The 21,629-nt window shown below is 49.2% G+C and overlaps 1 protein-coding gene across 1 annotated transcript; it reads right to left on the reverse strand.

Annotated features, from left to right (window-relative positions):
• Nucleotides 1-3,757: 3,757 nt before the first annotated feature.
• LOC119368773 lies at nucleotides 3,758-21,469 on the reverse strand. The gene is made up of 2 exons (XM_037633937.1): nucleotides 21,058-21,469; nucleotides 3,758-4,611 (listed from the first exon to the last, which is right to left on the reverse strand). The coding sequence occupies exons 1-2, from the start codon at nucleotides 21,438-21,440 to the stop codon at nucleotides 4,188-4,190; spliced, it is 807 nt and encodes a 268-aa protein (XP_037489834.1). The 5' UTR covers nucleotides 21,441-21,469; the 3' UTR covers nucleotides 3,758-4,187.
• Between the last annotated feature and the right edge of the window lie 160 nt (nucleotides 21,470-21,629).

Raw genomic sequence — 21,629 nt, forward strand, 5'->3', positions numbered from 1 at the left:
TCAATACTGGAACTTTGGAAAAACCTTTTGTATGAATGTTGCGTCTTCTCAAGTGGGATCCGCATCGTCCATGTTACTCCACTTGATGAGCCAACGCACAACAGGAATGTGAATGTGACTTTTAGCTCTTGGGATGAGTTTCCTTTATAGCAACTTATCTGCTTCTAGAAGAATTGTGCCATCAGCATTAAGTAGTTTTTTATCACCTTATACTCCAGCAGGTGGGATTTTATTGCCGAGATGGCGTGTTTATGCAACGACTTCCCAGCTCCAGACCTGTACCGAACTGCCACCGCCGCCGCACGCCACCGGGGAACACTACCGCCAACTGCTCCGGTGAGAAGTGAAGGATTTTACGGCTCCTCCAACTCCACTGCGGCACCAGATCTCACGCCGCCGAGGAGATGAACCAAGCTCTGATTACCACTTGTCAGATCCGAGTTGGTCTGAAGAACAGAATTCAGAAACTGAAACTGAATTTAACTTGAACTAGCCAATTTTATTGGAAGAAATGGAGAGCACTTTTGCTTCGAATTAAGAGGAACCTAAGGCCAGCCAGGAACACTGGCGCTAAGGGGATACAAGAGATGGTTCTCCATCAATCCAGAAACTGGGCTTTATAGCCTTACAAAATACAAAATGAAGAAAAAGGTAAGAAAGTAAAAACTGGTAGACACTATTCTCTTTGCCGGAGAGGTAAACAGCGACGCGCGTGATCTTCAGCCGTCCGATGCGGGATGGACGTGATCCAGAGCTTTAAGAAACCGCAGACCGGTACGGGCATCGGAGAAGTGTCATGTCACAGATGAATGGTACTAGGAGCTTCCCGCCAACAGCTTCGAATTCAAACTCAACTGGATCTCTGTCTGCAGTTATCACAACAACACAATCTACAGTACCTATCTGCATTATTATATGTATATCTCATCGTATTGCCCGTTGCTCTTTTGTTTGCTCATCCAGAATTAGCCAAATTAGCTTGTGCATCCATACGTGAATACTTACAACACTTTTTTCTCTCAACAGATGTCAGGCACAGGAAACTAGGCACTACCTGCCTGCTGCCTCCTGTTTACCACCGCCTGCTCCATCTGATGTGGCTTCAGTGTCTCCAATGCCATTGTTACCTGGGCAAACACGCTGGAAATTGCAGGTTCGTGCACAGTCGAAGCAAAAAAGAATCATGATGGACAGGTGCGTAATCTTCGCCCCCGGCCCAGTCCACTTGCATCCCAACTTTCACAAAAGCTCGGTTGTGCCCATCCGGTGCTCCAATGTTGACTTGGATCATGTCCTCAGTGGCGTACCAGTGTCCAGAGCCACCTTCCCGATGAAATACCTGGGACTCCCACTCTCGGTCTGGCAGCTCAAGTATGTAGATTTCCAATACCTTGAGGACAAGGCGGCCGGCAAATTTGTCACCTGGGACGGGCAAAACATCACCACCATCGGGCACACGACACTTGTCAAATCAGTCATTGCCTCCCAGGCAGTGTATGCCATCACGCCCCTCATCGTGCCACCACGCTCTCTTCACAATATCAACAAATTGGAGAGGGCCTTTCTCTGGTCTGGTTCAGATAAGACGACCGGTGCCAAATGTAAAGTGACTTGGAAGGTGGTATGTCACCCCAAGGAGTATGGAGGCCTTGGGGTTCTAGACACTGACAAGTTTGCTCGGGCCTTACGTCTTAGATGGCCTTGGTATGAATGGAAGGCACCGAACAAGCTTTGGGTGGGGCTTGGGAACCCCTGCACGGAGGACGACATGGACTTTTTCTATGCCTCAACGACCATCATTTTGGGCAATGGAGCCAAAACACCTTTTTGGGACTCCCCATGGCTTCTTGGGCGGAAACCGAAGGACATTGCTCCTTTAATATACGGTGCCTTCACGCGTAAGAATTGGAAAGTGCGTGAAGCCCTCGATGAAAATGCTTGGATTCTTAAGATCAACCATAACATCGTCGCTTCCATTGCCCACATCCGTCAGTTCTTCACGTTATGGATGTTGGTGCATGATCTACACCTGGACACACAAGCTGACGATGACATTATCTGGAAACATGCCAATAACGGGATCTACTCGGCGGCCACTGCATACAAGGCACAGTTCCTCGGCTTGACGGTATCGCCTATGGACTGCATGATCTGGAAGGCTTGGGCCCCTCCCAAGATCAAATTCTTTGCTTGGTTGGCTATCCAAGACCGGATTTGGATGCCGACAGATTAGAGCGGCGCGGATGGGAAAACTGTGGACTTTGCCCACTCTGCAGGACTGAAGGCGAGACAGGCGCGCACCTCTTCTTCAAATGTCGCTACACTATTAGGCTATGGAACTCGGTCATCCTTGAATTCGGTCTTGCTCACATGGACACCTCTTCTTGGCACTTGGATGGATCCGTTTTGGAATGGTGGGACAAGCGAACCAGCTTGCAAAACCCGGATCGACGAGCCTTGGCCTCCCTTACAATGTTGGTTTCTTGGACAATCTGGAACGAGCGTAACGCTCGGGTCTTCCGTCGCAAGAGTGCACCACCACCGGTCCTCCTCCGGACTACCATCGATGACGCCAAGCTTTGGGTTCTTGCGGGTGCTAAAAAACTGGGGTCCATTATTGTACGCGAGTAGTTGCCATGCCGTGTGTGTGGTCACTTATAACACCCTAAAACTCTTCTCTCTTATTTAATGAATGAGGCAAATCTTTTACCTCCGTTTCGAAAAAAGAAACAACCACGCCATGTCTCGCCGTATATGATATGATCCGCCCATCGGCTGCTGCTCATCAGGTGGCCGTTCAGCATCTCGTATGGCATGCAATGCAATGCAATTGGGAGCTGGAGAATGGATGAATCCAAAGATACAGTACAGTTGAAATCTTTGCAACTAGACATTCAAGCGTTGCAAAAATTTCAGAGCTGATGATAGAAAAGAGCGGGACTTTTTCGCAACTGTTGCGAAGAGTTTTTATCAGTGTTCAGGAGAATTTTGACACAATTCAGAGCGATTTGACCAAGCTATTTGCAGTAATTGATGTCAATTCAGGAAAAGCTGGGAGAACAAATTACCTCCAGGAACACCTAACTCTCAGAAGAAAGAAACTCCCAGTGTCAACCAAGGAACACCTATGAAAATTCATATTCCTGTGATAACACCACCGCCTGATCTGGGTAAATCCGCTGTCATTGGATCAGCAGTTCTAAGAGATCACACTGGCAAGGAAGTGAATCTGGATGGCACACAGAAATTGCCCTACAGACACCCCCATTTTGGTCAAGGCCAACACCAGTCCAGACCTGAAGACTTAGCAAACATGCAGCACACTATTGCTGTTCAGACAATGGTTAACAGAGAACCTGTTGAACAGTTAGCTGAAACTAGCAGACAACAATTGTTAAACCTGCCAAGCTCAACATCCCTGAATTTGCAGGGCAAGATGCAGACTCATGGGATACAGACAATTGAGCAATATTTTGACTCTGCTAGAATCCCTCTTGAACAGAGAACTGAAATTGCTATTACTTACTTAAAAGGGAGATGCTATGCAATGGTGGGGAGGTACTGGTTTCTATGCTGGCAAATTACCATGGCACAGGTTTTGCAGAAACTTGAATGACAGATTTGCATGGCACAAATTACGCGCAGCCTGCATGGTTCGAAATAAAAAAGGGCATCACAGCAAGCAATTTTTATTAAAACAAAACATCACACCATCTCGAATCAAGGCTCTTGATCTGACAAGTTAACAAAAACACAATACATGAACCAGGCTACATTGCACGTATATCCTTGCTGGTCTGTCAAGTCAACATGCAAAGTCAAATACAGCTTTCCGTATATCATACAAGGATGAACATATATCCTTCAACAACAACAAAACAAGGAGGAACATCTACAATTATGTTCTTTGAATCAAAACTTACAGCTGTACACAAATACAGTGGTTATAACCAAGCACTGAGGAACATATATCCCTCAACAACAACAAAATAAGGATGAACATCTACAACTGTGTTCTTTGAATCAAAACTTACAGCTGTACACAAATACAGCGGTTATAGCGAGGCCACTGCTCAGTGGTAAGTAGGTACACAGCCGAAAAGCAGAAAGGCAAACACTTAGGGGGCATCGGGTTGGAAACATCAGCATTTCGCTCAATTTGCCAGCATAAGGTCTGACAACAGTTATTACCTCATCCATGTCCATCTCAACCAAAACGGCGTGAGTGAGGTTATCTTGAAGTAAGTTGGTTTTGGAGTGGATGGGCACCCGAGTGATCTGATGAGCTCTTCGACAGGCAAGATCTTGAACTTCTTTTGAGAATTCATGGCAACATTGTCCACCTTATGCTGGTAAATCTTCCCATTCTTATCCAACTTATACTCTGACATGCCATCAAAGCGGCTACGACCATCCTGTAGGAATCTAGGGATGCCATGAACGATCCACCGGACCATAATTACATTGTCGACTGGTTGCCATATAGTAGCAATGTCAATCCACAAGGCCTTGAAGAAAATCTGACCGGTAAAGCGCAGCGCCCAGAATATCCTTTTATAGCTATCAATACCCACGAATTTACTGAGAGGATCTTTGAAGACAATATCTTCTCTGGAGATAGTGGCATATGGTTAAGAAAGAAGAAGACAGGAGTTGAATAAATCTTGAGAAATGAATATACCATGGGAGTATAATTCTCATGACGGTATACCCCACTACAAATAATATCAAGACCATACAGATGGTGCAAAAAGCTGAGGCCCTCGAAAGCCGCCAGCAAAAAGCAGAAGTACTATACTATACAAAACTAGATTGCATTCCACACGAAGGTATGGTTCAAGGCTTCAAGCTTCTCCACACAAGAAACAAAGAAAGTTATATTTAAGTTTTACCCAAATTATTGGCGCATTAGGCCTGACAGTTCTGTGGCTATCAAGAGCCAATAATGTAATATGAAAGCAATTTCTCGTAACTGGAGTTGGTAAAGTTTTTGTGATGTATAGATTTTACAGTTACATGTCTTCTTTTATCAGTTTCGACTAACAAATTTCTTCATAGCAAAGAGATAGTATCAAGTATTGTTCCAGCCTTTTTTTGGAGCAGAATGATGGAAGTCTTTCAAGTGGTTCAATGATAATTAAGATCCATAGAAGCCGGAAGGTAAAAACAGAACAAAGATTTGGCTAATAAGATCATTTCTGGGGGGAGACTGTAGGGGAGGCTCTGACAGTATATTATAATACAAAAAGAGAATATGTTTACAAGAGCGAGGGGCCAAGAATATACATGAAAGATGGACTCCTAAGACAACTTTGTTCTACCTCCTAGATCAATTCCACCTCCCATGGCAAGCCTTTGCCAATGCCATTTCTGTAAGATGGGCTGGGAACAGAACTAGTTCTTAGGCTTCAGCGGCCTCAGCAACCAAAATACTATCATAAAGAGGGAAAGAACGATCTCCCGCAAGGCTGTAGGCCAGTGGATCATTATTCCAGGAGTCGTGGCAGTTGTGCCATAGGAGGGTGGTATCCCCGTGGGCGACTTCCCAGTGTAAATGCTCCTGCAGCTAGTGTTGAGCTTCATTATGCTTTTCTGATCCAGAATAAACCAATCGGGACGGTGGCATGCGGCTCCTAGTTTTGGTAATATCTCCAAGTAAGTTTGACCCATGGAATGTCTTTGCTGTAGATGGAAAAAATTGAGCAGCGAAGCCTCATTCAGAATAGATCGATGCTGCTGCAGGGATTGGCAATATCCTGTCGCCTCATATTTACCCCAGAGGCATATGCGTCGGGCTCCGCCGATATACTCTTTAACGCCGTCCGGGAGCTTGAGGGTGCCGGGACAGTAGGTGAGTAGAGAGCTTTGGACCGACTTAACTACTTTAAGCTTAACACCAAATCATACAAATGAGGAATAGGAGGCAAGCCGCTGTTCCATCTGGTTCAAGAGAGGCGTGGAGTCCCGAATAAGATCATTACAGGAATTTGTGTGCTCACATGCATGTACAGAGATGACTTCAAATAAACTAGTCTAGATTTTGCATGATTTATCTGTAGTTCTGCATGGAAGTTCGTAAGTTAGTATGGGACTACACAAACAAAGAAGTAGCAAACAAACAAGGAATTCTCTGTTTAAGAGTTAAGATATTACACCAGATAGAAACTGTTGATGCTATTAAAAGATTGAGCTTCATTTATCGACTAGTGTACGTTCTACAAGAAATAAGTAATACTAATAAGTTACCAAATTCATGAACCCCAGAATTCAAGTGTAGGAGGTGTTTGGTTGGGCTTTTAGCTGGTTTTCCATGCTTACAAGCCAGCAGCCGAACCAAACAGCTGGCTTTTATTCGGCTTATTCATATAGAACCAAGCTAAGACTATTCCATACAACCCTTGGGCAGGGTTCCACTATCTCATGGTAACAGAACAAAGCCTCCAGGAAGATTCAAACAGAAAAGTAAAGAGGGTTTTAACTACCATCTACTGCTAACAGAGTACAGAGTCCAAAAACAAAATCTTCGGAGGGTGCAGTTTCCAGCAAACCAGACAAACCAACAGGTACCAAAAAGGACCATTTGTGGCTTGGGCAACTGCATGAACCCATATGTATGCCAATGTCCATTAAGGCTGATCAATAAAGCTTGGCAAGATAAAAGAAAAGGTACCAGAAAGGAAACCAGAAAAGCATTACAGCAGCGCCCAGGGCTGGACGACAGCACAGGTCCAAACAGCACCCAGGGCTGGAGATAGCACAGGTTCAAACAGCACCCAGGGCTGGATAATAGACTGAGGGCATCTCTAACTGATCCCCTAAAAACCTTTAGAGGAGGATAAATCATGTTTTCCTCCTCCAAACCGGAACTAACCAGAGCCCAAAAATTGTTAGTGGAGTAAAAAAAAATACTCTGAGCTGGCCGCGATGCTTAAATATACTCGGCCGAGTAGTCACGGAGTAGAACTCCCCCACCCCACTTCGCCTCACTTACCACCACCTAATCCACGTCAGCGCGCCCCCACCCTTACCCGCATATACTCCGCCGCCGGACCGCCACCGATAATGACCGGATCCGACCGCCGCCGCTCCCCACTGCCAATCCCCAGCGCTCGGCCCGCGGATCCAGGCCGCCACAAGTGTCGCCGCGCCGGTGCTTCCTGATGCGGAGCATCCTATAGACATCACCATGTCAAGAGTCCGTTTGGCAAGTGACACACGCAACCTCTACTTCACATACATAAAGGTGAATCATCTCCTTTACACGTGTTCACTTGACCCCTTCGAGGATGGTATACTACTTGACATTCCTCTCGTGTGCATGCATAGGTATTGCCGGAGCTTCACGGACGAGGAGGAGGAGTGAAAGCGCCAAGGATCACCTACACCATCCGCGAGGGAAGCATGGAAGCGGAGACGGAAGAAACGGAGCTGCTGCAAGCTACAACCATCAGACATCCGGTACCTGACGCATCCCAGACGGCCAGAAGAACTACAGCTGGCGCGTGCTACAGCGGCCGGACGACCGACGCCCACCGGATGTCTGACAAGTCCCAGTCACCGGACGTCCGACACCCAACGGATATCCGGTGTCACCTGTCCAGAGAAGAATCATCGGAAGTCCGACGTCCTCCGGACGTCCGGACCCCCGCGAGCGACCGGACGTCCGACACTGCGTGTGCGCAGCCGGGCCTTTGGCCTTGTATCTCTCTCCCACTTACCCTTCCGTGGCTTAGGCTATAAATAGACCACCTCCACCTCCTTTCTAGGGTTAGCAAATATGATAGCTCATTTGTATGAGCTTTGCTCCTACCTACCTCTACTCTTGAGAGAGAGAGAGAGACTACCACTCCCATGGAGTTCAAGACCTCCATGTGAGAAGATCCTGCGGGATATCATCAAGGCCCCTCACGGGAAGATCCGTCTAGGATATCATCAAGATCTCCTCTTGGAGATGAACTTTACCTTGTATCTTTCCCTTTGTTGTTCATGTACCTTGTGGACCTTGTGTGTTTGATTGTCTAGTGGATGTGTGATTGGACTTGTTCTTGAGTGATTCCCCTCGTGCTCTTCGTAGGATCCCCTCCATTTCGTGAAAGATCAGCCTTAGGGTTTCCACCCTACATCATCTTGGTATCATGAGCCATGGTTGATCACGAATTTGGAGTCCCTACCCCCCATTTTCTAGCTTAATTTTGTTGTGTTCTTCCTCAAATTCAAAAATCCCCACCAAAATAGCCCCAATTATTTTTGTGATTTGTTGGTTTGATGATGTTTTGTTGATTTTGATCCATGGATTTGCTTGGTTTCGAGTGGATCTAGCATCTGCCCAAGTTTCGCCACTTTCCATCTACGAAATCTCTTCAATTTTGACCCCAAAATCTCCATTTTCCACCCAAAATCGCGCCCCGAAACTCGCATCTCGAGTTGACCCAGACCCACCGGACGACCGACACTTTCTCGGATGTCCGAGCCCCTGGAACCACCAGACGTCCGACACTCACCGGACGACCGGAACCACCCAACAGAGACAAAACCTCGAATTTCCGGCCTTTTCCAAACGTCCGTTCCGCCCAGCCCTCGGACTTCCGACGTTTCTCGGACGTCCAACACCTGTAGATATCAACTTCGGCTGATTTTTGTTTCGGCCATAACTAATTCATCCGAACTCCAATTTTGACGTTCTTTAGCTCGTTTTGAAGCTATTGATATCCCCCATCCCACAAAAATACTTCCAACATCATTTGACTCCATCATATTTTTGGAACTTTGGCATCTTTACCTAGGGCCTTCTCCACATCATACGCATTACCACCACCGACTTCCGCAACCTAACCCATTTTGTTCACCATAGCATTAGTGGTCGCTTGAGTAGTGATTCGAGTCTCCTAAGGTGTTTCAGCTACATAGGGACGTTGCTACTTCATCAACCACCACCTTACCTTCCGCATAACCTTGCCCACCATACACTTCCACCACCCCAACTTAACCCAATTTTGTTTGAGTTGTGAGTTGTGTCTCCTAAGGTGTTTCGGCTACTTAGGGACGGGGACCTCAACTTCGACATCGTGCATAGTCCACCAACATAACCTTCAGTTCCGCATTGCGTACTCCAAAACCCATCATTGCATTTCCGCAATCCCTTTGAGCTTCCGCAAAACCACCACCACTTTCCGCTACAACCATTTGACATTTGACATTTGAGATTTTGAGTTCGCGGTTTTTCCGTTTCCTAAGGTGTTTCGGCTAATTAGGGACGGGTCTCTATCATCTTGGTATCTACATCAAGAACACCACCACTCATCATCGCCACGAACGGTAACCTCTATATCACCTTGGTATCGTGGTATCCGATCATTGTACATTCTTCTTGCCATTGTATTGATAACCCCTAGCCCATTTTGCGCCACTTGCCTATCGAGACTAGCCATTGAGTATTGCCGGCAACGTTACTTGTGCACATTAGTGATCACGATCTACACCTTCCATTGCATACATACCATATCATATTGGTATCATCATATCATCTCTTGTGTCACAAGTTTGTTCCCGCATATATACAATTGCTATCTTGGTTTGTGCATTTCGCATAGTGGCCATATAAAAAAAAGAATAAAGCTTTTAAGCAAAGAAAATGAGAGCAAAGAAGCTTCTAAGCAATAGCCATAGCATCATACCACATTGCATATAAGATTGTCATATCTGATCATCTTGGATCATAACACCGGGAACCATACATACATATCATACTAGGGATAGAAGTCGTTGCATTTTGTCTCTTATAGGTTGTGCACAAGTGTCATATCCGCCTATTGAGCAATCGAGCTAGCGTCTCTCTAGCGTTGTGCAACAAGAGCATTTTTCGTGGATTCCACATTTTGAGCTCATTCCTTGGTTGCACGGCCCCACTTATCTATCTCTGTGTGTGTGTGTTTCCGTGTGCCATTCTTCGCTATTGGTCTACTTGTTGCACTTGCGAATTTGTGAATCTCTTTCAACATTATTGACTCTTGCTAACATTTTGCATCAATTTTTTGTGCCACTATCCTCACCAAGCTACTCCATAAGCTTTACTTGATAGGTGTGAGTGAACAAGTCCGGTACCAATTCCACTATTCTTTCATTTCACATTGAGTGAAACAGGATACATCCTCAACTTTGGGAGAAGATAACTTGGTATTGTTTATCTCATTTCCTACTCACTTCCTCTCGAGTCTTGTGATGGATAGGTAAAGCACACCCCCTTCGGTCTACAACAACAACGACGAGTTTGGTGCCATGAAAAACAACTTGGACGCCAAAATGGATGCTCAAATGGAGGAGATCAAGGTCCTCATCAAGTCCTACAAGAGATCTTCCTCATCTTCGAGAAGACGCTCAAGTGCACATCCTTCCGAGCTACCATCCCCGGCAAGGTCACATCGGCATCGACACAATCACCGACGAGAATGTGAAGGTCAAGAGCACAACACCAACAACCGCTCAACGACTTCACCATCTCCCTTGGCATCCTCGCCAAGCGACTTCAAGGCATCTTCGCCTATGGACATTTGGCATCTTCGCCAACAAGTACCCCAGGACTACGCTCAAGAGAAGCTCCCCAAGCTCAAGTCCGACCACAAGATTCCTTTCTATGGGACTCTAGACCCGAGGAGTATCTCAAGTGGGAGCGCCTGATGGACGACTACCTCAAGCTACATCAAGTTCCTCCCGAAGATCAAGTGAAGTGCGCCACAAGAAACTTCCACAACTACGCGTCGACATGGTGGCTTCACACACCTTCGAAGAGCTACGACATGAGTTGGCCCAAGACGAAGAGAGCTATGCGACGAGAGTTCGTGCCTCCAATCTACACGAAACAACTTCTACGCCAATTGGAGAACACCATCCAAGGATCCAAGTCCATTGACGCGTACTTCAAGGAGATGAAGAATGCTTTGCGATGAGCCGGCGTGGACGACACCATTTCGATGAAGTTCCACTTCATGATGGGATTGCACAACGACATCTCCAAGACTATCTTCCTCGAGAACTACAAGTCCCTCGACGACAACTACATTGGTGCTCTCAAGGCGGAACAAGAACTCATGAAGGCTAAGGCTTCTCCGCCCCAAGCACACTTCTCGAAGACCAAGCTCCACGGCGACGAGCATGAGGATAGTTCCACCAAGATGTCCAAGCCCAACAAGCTCCAAGACGACGCTCCCAAGTTCGACTTCACCGCCATCCCTCTTCATGGCATTGATGGTGCCGAGTCTACTTCGACTCTTTTTCAAGATGGTGCGGCGATGACTAAAACTATGGAGCCAATCAAGGAACATGCTTTGAAGGCGAGCGGCAAGGTAGCGAGCAAGGATGACGCTTCCATCTTTGGAGGTGAGAGTGATGATGTGCCATCTTCGGCCTTCATCCACGGCGACGGTGAAAAGATGATCGAGCATGGGATTTTCCCTTCGGTCATGGAGGAGAGTGATGATGTGCCATCTTCGGCCTTCATCCACGGCGACGGTGAAGAGATGATCGAGCATGGGATTTTCCCTTCGGTCATGGAGGAGAGTGATGAGGTGCCATCTTCGGCCTTCATCCATGGCGACGGCGACGAGATGGTTGAGCATGAGATTTCCCCTTTGACCACGGCGACATATGATGATTTGAGTGACTTTGCCATCATATTGAGAGTGAGAGTGACTTCACCACTAGCCTCATATATGACGAGTTGGCCCAATTCCCATGTGAAGAGAGCGACAACCCCCACCACTTGAGTGAGATGAGTGACTCCACCATATGTGACTTTGAGTGGACCTAGTTTGAGGGAGTGAGTGAGCCACCACATAGAGAGAGTGTGATAGTTGATAGGTCATGTGAGGACATTTTGAACTCTAACGACTTAACCTCTACCTCTATTGTGTCTTCTCATTTGGTGCTAGGTCCCATATATGATGACGCGCCGATTCTCGACGACTTCGTCCTTCCTTTGGACAAGACAATGGCCATGGTGGAATATGATGCACCCCCCACATGGTTCCATCAAGTTGATGATATTGACCACCATTTGGTCTTTCCCACCTCACCTACACCACTTGAGTGGAATGAAAATGGTAACATAGGTGATGGTGATGTTCTTGTCCCACTAGTGGACTATCTTGACATTGATTGCTTGCATGATGTTAATCCACATATTACCATGCTTCATGCTAGTGCGACTTCCTTATGTGATGATTTATTGCCCATTTGTGATGAGTATGATGATTCTTATGTGGAGTCTATTAGTTGTGATGCCATGTTACATAGGATTTCTTGTGCCAATTCTTTGGGTCATATCATGTTTGACAACCTGCTTGACTTGTTGTCGGAGTAATGGGCCACGGGTAGGCTAACCCAGGCCAAGAACCTTTCAAGGCATCGGGGCAGACTGCACCCCTCAAGACCTCAGGACGAAGAGCCGCCTTCTGATAGTCGGCTGCCAGGCAGCCGACTGCCCACTCGCGGCCAAGTCCCAGGGACGACTTCAGGATGAGCCGACTCCTGACTGGCGATTTCCAGAGAAGCCGGCCTTGGGGAGTCGGCCCGCGACGCCGACAACCCCCATGCCCTCATAAAGAGGGACGGGACGGGGAGTGGCCACAGTAAGGTCCACTCCCACCCCTTTTTCAAGGGCAGGCGTGGCTACAGTACGCCGTACCTGCGGAGATCTCCGCGGGGCGCGACACTGTTGCCATGCCGGCCCTGACGTCAGCCCCAGAGGGCGAAGTCCTGTGCTCACGACGGCCTGCCGGTACGACCCAGGGACGACGGGCCCCACTAGTCGGCGGGCGTACGGAGGACGGCGAGAGCGCCACCAGTCGGCCCGGTTGGGAGTCGGCCCCCACAAGTCGGCCGGCCCCTCCCACGGGCCCCACGCGCCATTAACCAGACGCGACAGGGAGTGGCCACAGTGATCGCCCGCCAGACGGCCGGTTGTCGCCACGACCCCATGACCGAGCCCGCGTCATTAGAGGCACGGCTACAGTAATCTACGGCCGGCAAGACCCGCCCGCGATGGACGCGGCCTGTCGGCTCCTTACCGAGCCAGTCGGCGGGCCCCAGGAGTCGGCGAATAAGACGGCGGCCAGAGAGACTGACGGCTGGGCCCGCGTCCAGCCGGATTACCATTGTACCCCTGGGGGGTAGGCCTATATAAACCCCCCAGGGCACCCATGCAAAGGGTTGGAATCCATTAGCACTAGACCAGATCATATAGGAAGGAGAGAGCTAGCCTAGCCTTCTCCTACCTCCAGAAAACAGCTCAAGGAGCAACCGTGTACACACTTTGCCATAGTGATCATGCGGAGACCCCGCAGAGCAGCAGTAGGGGTATTATCTCCACGGAGAGCCCCGAAGCTGGGTAAGATTCGCCGGCGTGCATGCCTTCGCCTTATCCCGTTTCCAGGCACCGGCGACGTTCTACTCGCCCCCACCATGATAAGCCATCCTTTGGCATATGTCGCACCCAACCCCCGACATTTGGCGCCCACCGTGGGGCCTGGTGCACCGTCGTCCGGAGACCTGCTCTGGACGGGAACCCTTTTCCTCCCTGGCGAGCGCAGCCAGCCCGGCACGCCAGACGGAGTTTGCGCCGACGCGCTGCACGGCGCTGAGATCGCCTGCGCAGCCAGCTGCCTCGCCGATCTTATCGGCGAGGTTCGCCTCTCCGACGAGCCTGCATCCGATGCAGGCACGGGCGGCCCCGAGAGCCTCCTCGCGGGCCTCCTTGACCAACTCCACGTCGCCGGCGAGCCTGCCGTGGACTTAAGAGTCTGTAGGCTCCACCGATCCGATGCTGGTCGACTCCGACACCGCGTCGCTCGACGCGTTCCCCACCAACGTGGTGGTCTACGATGAGCCGCTCCCTCGCGCGGAGAGCGACAGAAGCACCGTCACAGAGGTGCTCGTCATCGGTCATGACGAGCATCGCGACAGAGGAGCGCATGACCCACTTGGCGCGGTATTGCAAGACCTGACCGCGCCCATTCCGGAAGACGCTGACGCGGAAACGCTGGAGGCGCGCCGCCTCCAGCTCGTCGAAGGCGCGAAGAAGCTGGCTAGCATGAGACGCTTGTCAGAAGCCTACCAGCGTGAGATGGATCGCGCTGTGGGTGGCTCGCCAGCCCCAGCTGGGCCCAGCCGCCTGGGCGCGGTCCAGCAGCGCGGCGTGGCCATCGCCAACCTATTCGGGGCAAATCGCCCTGTGTATGCCATGCCTGCGGAGAACATTCGAGCCGCGGACGAGCTGGACAACTTCGAGTGTGAAGAGCGCCGCCTGATGACGGAGCGAGTCCAGCGGCTCCTCGACGCGGCTGCCGCGCAGAACGAGGCCGGCTGCCGCACAGAGGCGCCGCAGCGACAAAACGACGACCCGCCTCCACGCCGAGACCAAGGCGCGACGTCTCGGACGCCGACTGGCGGCGCCCGAGGAAGGAAAGACAAGGATCCGGCTGTCAGCCACAGTCGGACTCGCATTATCATAGAGCGCGACCAAGGAAAGACAAGGACCGACTGTCCGCCTCCTCCTCGCAAGGAAAGGCGAGTCTCCCCGCCGCCTGTTGACCATCCGACTCTCGGCGACCGCCTTGGCCGCCGAGAGAGAGTCGGAGAAAACGACGCCCGCCACCGGATCGACCGACTTCACCGATCCCTGGCGCTGGAAGAGGAAGACGAGTTGGGTCCGCCTTGTTTCGGGCCCCGCATTCGAGACGAGCCCTTTCCCAAAGGGTTCACGCTCCAAAGAGACACGCCCAAGTACACCGGCTCCGTGAAGCCAGAGGACTGGCTGGTTGACTACTCCACGGCCGTCAATATAGCGAACGGCAACAAGCGTGTTGCCGTAAAATACGTTCCGCTCATGCTCCAGGGCACGGCCCGGACCTGGCTGAACAGCTTGAAGCCCCGCAGCATCAACAGCTGGGTCGACTTCACCGATGCATTCGTCTGCAACTTCACAAGCACGTAAAAGCGTCCTCCCAAACCTCGCCAGCTTTCCTTGTGCGTGCAAGGCCCCAACGAGTCGACTCGCGACTACCTCACGCGTTGGGCTGAGCTCCGGAACTCTTGTGAGGGCGTACACGAGGTGCAGGCTATCGAGTACTTCACCGCTGGGTGCAGAGAAGGCACCCTCCTTAAGCACAAGCTCCTTTGCGACGAGCCAGAGACCCTCGACGAGCTGCTGATCATAGCAGACAAGTATGCCACGGCCGACTCTTCCATGAAGGCGGAGATTCAAGTTAGTGCGACTGGCAAAGTGGCCCCTCAGGCTCCTGCCTCCCCCGCCTGCTGGGCAGCAGCCTCCGCCTCCACCCCAGCAGCCGGCTGTCAGGCCAGTCGGCACAGTACAAGACGAGTACCCCGAAGAGCAGGGAGCCTACGTAGTATTTACCAGCGTGGCTGACGATCGATGCAGCAAGCGGCTGCAGCAGCAAGAGGTGAATGCAGTAGCATCAGAGACACCAGAATTCATGCACTAGTCCGAGAAGTCTATCAGCTGGAGCAGAGCTGATCACCCAGAGGTGATGCCGAGTCCGGGCTCCTATGCCTTGGTCTTGGATGCCACCTTTGCCACAGATAGACGAGCTGCTCGTTTCTCGCCAGTTCTGATAGACTGAGGCAGCAGCATCAACATCCTGTACAAGGACACCATGGAGAAGTTGGGAATCAAGCAAAGACAGCTTCAGAACAGCCGGACTATGTTCCACAGCATTGTTCCTGGCCTTTCCTGCTCACCAATCGGCAAGATCCTGATTGACGTCCTCTTTGAAGACAAAGATCACTTCCGCCGAGAGCAGTTTGGTTTGAGGTGGTGGATCTCAAGAGCCCATACCATGCATTACTTGGCCGACCCGCCCTGGCCAAGTTCATGGCAGTCCCCCACTACGCCTACCTCAAGATGAAGATGCCTAGTTCCAAAGGGATTCTGACCGTAGCCGGCGACTACCGAAAGTCGTCTGCCTGTGCGACTGAAAGTAGTCGGTTGGCCGAGTCCCTGGTGATCGCGGCCGAGAAGCGGCTCCTTGACCGGGTCGTGGCGATGGCCGGCGAACAGCTAGAGGTGTCGCCTAACCCCAAGGAGTCAGAGGCTGAGGGTTCGTTCAAGCCGGCCAAAGAGACAAAGATACCCTTGGATCTGGAGTCCCCCATATGATGTTTCCAATATTGCTCATGAGGAGACCCCGTATTTCCTCATACATGTTAGGAAATTTTGATCCATCCCATCTATTGCATGATCCCACTAATACTTGTGTGCGCAATATGCTCCCATGAATAAACGTGCTATTGTTGTGCCATATACTTGCCCGCTCAATTTGTGTCCTCATCGTGTCATACATAACAACTATTCTTTCATGATGGATGACATGTTCTTATACCATGCTTCCAATTTCTTTGAGCGATGCTTATCTTGTGCTAACTCTCACATGCATATACACATCATGATGGATGATGTGTACATTTACCACGCACACAATTTCTTTGGTTTGTGTCTCTTTCGTGTAGGTACCCATGAATACTTGTCAACCTCACAATCCCATGAGTTGACAAAACGAGCTCTAGAGAGCAACGATGACTTGGGATCCCTTGGATTGGTTTTCACACCATTCCCATTGCGGCATGACTTCGCGCATTTCTTCTACATGGCCCTCACTTGGCTATGGGTTATTGTCCATTACACATTCTATGCCCATCTTGCCATGTTCACTTTGCATGATATGCTCATTCCAATGCCTTTGCCATGCATTTGTGACACATGCTTTGCATTACACATGATGATTGATTCTAGTACATATATGTGTATTTGCAAGCTTGATGGAGATATTGCTTGTTATTGCCATGCTCCTCTTATGACCCATTCATATGATGATACTATGATCTTGCTTTGTGTTGGTGTTTGCGATATGTCATGCGCATTGTGTATGCCTATTATTCGCTCACATGACATGATTGTCATGATTTCCTCTAGTGTATTGCATCCTCGCTTCACTAGTTTGCACGACTTGATTACTATGATTGCCTGCCTTGTTGCATCACCGATGATTCATACTTGCTCGTTTCATGCGGTTGATGAAAACCAGCTATATACTTTGCACATGATTGTTATTGCTTCTTATCATATATCTCCATGTGTTGTCTCTCTCATGCTAGATTTGACATGTATTGAGTGCAACAATGCTTTTAGTCTTGCTAATGAGATTGCCCCCATAGCATTCTCGCATATATTTGGAGATTTTGACATATTCCTTGTGAAGCATGCTTGTCTTACCTCTTTGCACCATATACCTAGTGCCATGAATATAGCCATTGTTGCATCATATTATTCATGCACTTGTGCTTTTAATGGTTATGTGCAAGAGAAAAGAAGCATCATGATGGATGATGTGTTTATCTACCATGCGCATATGTTCTTTGCTTTGTTTGTGCATGTGTAGGATACTTGGACTTCGTATCGACTTCCACTTCACGTGAGTTGACCATTCGAGCTCTTGAGAGCGAGCCTCATACATTCTACCCCAACTCGCTTCTACATCGCACTTGCTTGTGTTTCGGCATTGTGAAGGATGCACAAGGACATGCTTTCAAGGTGATATCCTTCTCTTTTGAGAAACCCCAAACCATGAGCATGAATATTGTGGATCCTACTTCATGTGTTGCTTGCACCTTGACATATTGCACACATGCTAGAGATCTTGCTTCGACTTATCATTGCCACATTGCCATGCTTCATGACATATATAACTTGTGTGTTGCATCCAATTCTTGGATCACTTGCTCCTCTCATATGTTTGGTTGCAACAATGTCATTTCTTCACATATGCCATGTCCCATTGCTTGTCACATGATTGACTTGATTGCCTCACACATGATGAACAATTGCTCTTTTTATTGTGTTGAGTGCCACACTATATTCACTACACCCTATGCACATTATTCTTGGATTGTCTTGCCACATGTGTTTAGACACTTCATTTTATATGGTGTTGTGAATGATTCTTATGCCTACCATCGACCATTTGTCGAGCGCTTTATGCATGTTTGCTATGACCTTGAGGTACATGCTTGTCCACTTGACACACATATTTGCATCACTACCTCACATTTACATGCTTGTTTCCATGATGTCCTTCATTGTGCTCAATTTATGTGCTTACATGCCATGTCACAATCTTTTGTCCCACCTTATGATATGCTTGATGACAACACTTGTTGGGTGAATCACCACTTGAACGCTTGGTTTTGCACTAGCGCTAACTACATTTGTTTTTCCAAGTGTTCATTGTCCTTACTCCTTTTGAAGGAATCACTAGATGGTGCGACATTGGAGAGTGCCCATTGCGAGCTTGAAGATGATGAGTACTTAGTGATCGTTCACCTCTACACGGCGAAGCCATCTCTTTCCCATGGTGATTTGGTTTTCAATCCGAGGTCGAATCTTTCCCAAGGGGGGAGGGGTGGGGGGGGGAGATGATGCGGAGCATCCTATGGACATCACCATGTCAAGAGTCCGTTTGGCAAGTGACACACGCAACCTCTACTTCACATACATAAAGGTGAATCATCTCCTTTACACGTGTTCACTTGACCCCTTCGAGGATGGTATACTACTTGACATTCCTCTCGTGTGCATGCATAGGTATTGCCGGAGCTTCACGGATGAGGAGGAGTGCAAGCGCCAAGGATCACCTACATCATCCGCGAGGGAAGCATGGAAGCGGAGACGGAAGAAACGGAGCTGCTGCAAGCTACAGCCACCGGACATCCGGTACCTGACGCATCCCAGACGGCCAGAAGAACTACAGCTAACGCGTGCTACAGCAGCCGGACGACCGACGCCCACCGGACATCTGACAAGTCCCAGTCACCGGACGTCTGACACCCAACGGATATCCGGTGTCACCTGTCCAGAGAAGAATCATCGGAAGTCCGACGCCCTCCGGACGTCCGGACCCCCACGAGCGACCGGACGTCCGACACTGCGTGTGCGCAGCCGGGCCTTTGGCCTTGTATCTCTCTCCCACTTATCTTTTCGTGGCTTAGACTATAAATAGACCACCTCCACCTCCTTTCTAGGGTTAGCAAATATGATAGCTCATTTGTACGTGAGCTTTGCTCCTACCTACCTCTACTCTTGAGAGAGAGAGAGAGACTACCACTCCCATGGAGTTCAAAACCTCCATGTGAGAAGATCCTGCAAGATATCATCAAGGCCCCTCATGGGAAGATTCGTCTAGAATATCATCAAGACCTCCTCTTGGAGATGAACTTTACCTTGTATTTTTCCCTTTGTTGTTCATGTACCTTGTGGAACTTGTGTGTTTGATTATCTAGTGGATTGTGATTAGACTTGTTCTTGAGTGTTCCTCTTGTGATTTCCCTCGTGTTTCCCTCATGTTCTTCATAGGATCCCCTCCATTTCGTGAAAGATAGGCCTTAGGGTTTCCACCCTACATCACTTCCTCCTCCTCCGACGCTGGCGCATCCCGCATCCCCGACTAGCCGCCACCACAGCAGCCAAAATATAGGCGTGCAGCAACACCTGTGGGGATGTGAGTCGCGGAGATCACCGACCGCGATACCGGCAAGCGGCATTGGATTGGCTCCTTCCACTCCACGATGCAGGCGGCGCAGAAACACGACACCAAGTCGGTCCAGCTCCACGGCGGTGCTGCCCAGCGCAACTTCCTCACGTCCAGCCGCGGTTGGAGCCGATCGCCCCCGGGTGGCCACCCCACGGGAGATGCAGGAAGACCGGGAGGCCAGCGAGCGCCTTGAGGCAGAGCATGCCAGTGAGGCCTACATGGTGGAGCTCCGCCGCCGCTACCCGGAGCGCGTCGAGGCGGAGCACCGGCTGTACGAGCAGTACGCGGCCGGGATGACGGAGGTCATCGACCTTCCCAGCAACTATGAAGGTGACGATGGCGGTGCCGGCGACAAGGGGCATGGTCGTCTCATCGGAGAGCTCACCAAATCGAAGTGGGAGAGGATCAAGAACGAGACCAATAGTGAGTAGTTTAGTTAGTTTTTATGCAATCTTAGCCTAAATTTCATTTAATTTATGTAAAATATTTCGAATCGAGTTTGTATCGAATCAAGTTCAAATCTAGTCTAAATTTGCACCAAATTTGTGTTGATTTTTTTACTCCGTTAAATTTAGGAGATCGGTTAGAAACGGCACTTTTTTAGAGGAGCAAATATCCTCCACTAAAGAATACTCGGCCGTATCTTCCTCTAAAGTTTAGGGGATCGATTAGAGATGCCCTAAGACCCTAGCTATTAGGTACTCCCTCCATTCACAAATATAAGATGTTCTAACTTTTTTTATGAATCGGATGTATATAGACACATTTTAGTGTGTTTGTTCACTCGTTTCAGTCCATATGTAGTCCATATTGAAATATCCAGAACATCTTATATTTGTGAACGGAGGGAGTATGTTGCATTTCATGCAGCAATAACCGGACTGATGGTTTGGTACAAGGCTAGTAGCAATACTGGGAGCACTACCACACTAGATTCGATAACCCAAGTAAGCCTTCAACTGGACTAAACTAGGACCGTGTTTCTCTAAGCTAAACCACCGTCCCCATCTTTAATACAGTAAGGGGCTGTTTGTATTGTGACTATCTTTGCCATATATTGCCACATGATTTTTGCCACATTTGCCTTAGTTGAGTTGTTTAAATTATTAGCCACATTTTGGTTTGCGGAATCTTGCCACACTTTTTATGTCTATGACATGTGGGGTTCACTACTCATAAAAAAATTCTTGCCTTAGGTGTGGCTAGAACCAAACACCTATCTAACTTGGTCAAACTTGCCTAAGGTTAGGTGTGGCAAAGTGTGGCAAGGAACCAAACAGACCCTAAGATTTTACCCAGTTCAACATATGACTCTCTCGAGAAATTTCACATCTTTTTACAATTGTTTAGCCAACTGAAAAAAATTCCCACACATGGAAAAGGATAGAACTTCTGCTAAGACTGGCTGCAAACTATCCATTCATGTCAGGCACGCAGAGTCAATAACGTCATAACAAACCTGTAGATGTCGAGGCTGGGTTCCTCGCAGAATACGTCAGGGAGCTCCTCCCTCAGCGTCCGGATGGCGTACCCCATGTTCACGTAGTACCTCCGCCTTTCTTCCCCGTCCTCTTCCGGGCGCCGAATCGCCGCCGGGGACTCTGCCGGAGTCTCTGGGGCTGAGAACAGAGGCGGCGGCAGCCTCCTCTCCCGAACGGGGTCCAAGACTCTAATCACTATCTTCTCCTTCTTTCCGGTCCCCTTCTCCTCCTCCTCCTCCTTCACAGAGCCACCGGACGCCGCGGCGGTGACCTTGAACCGCCCTCCGCGGTCGCTCCGGACGACGAGGGCGGTCGGGCGCCGAGCGCCGGCGAGGTTAGGGGCCTGGACAAGGAGGCCCATATGAGGAGGAGGAAGGATTTCATTTTCTCTTTTCCTCTATCTTTTATACGCTAGTGTCAAAAACGGGACGGAGGGAGTAGTATATAATACTGATACATACTGTAATTATTTTTCTCTTCATCCGAAAATAATTGTAGGAGAAATTTTTCAGACAAGTATTTTTGGACAGAGAGAATATTTTTTAGTTTT

This window comes from Triticum dicoccoides, chromosome 1A, assembly GCF_002162155.2.
Source record: "Triticum dicoccoides isolate Atlit2015 ecotype Zavitan chromosome 1A, WEW_v2.0, whole genome shotgun sequence".
Lineage (NCBI taxonomy): Eukaryota > Viridiplantae > Streptophyta > Magnoliopsida > Poales > Poaceae > Triticum > Triticum dicoccoides.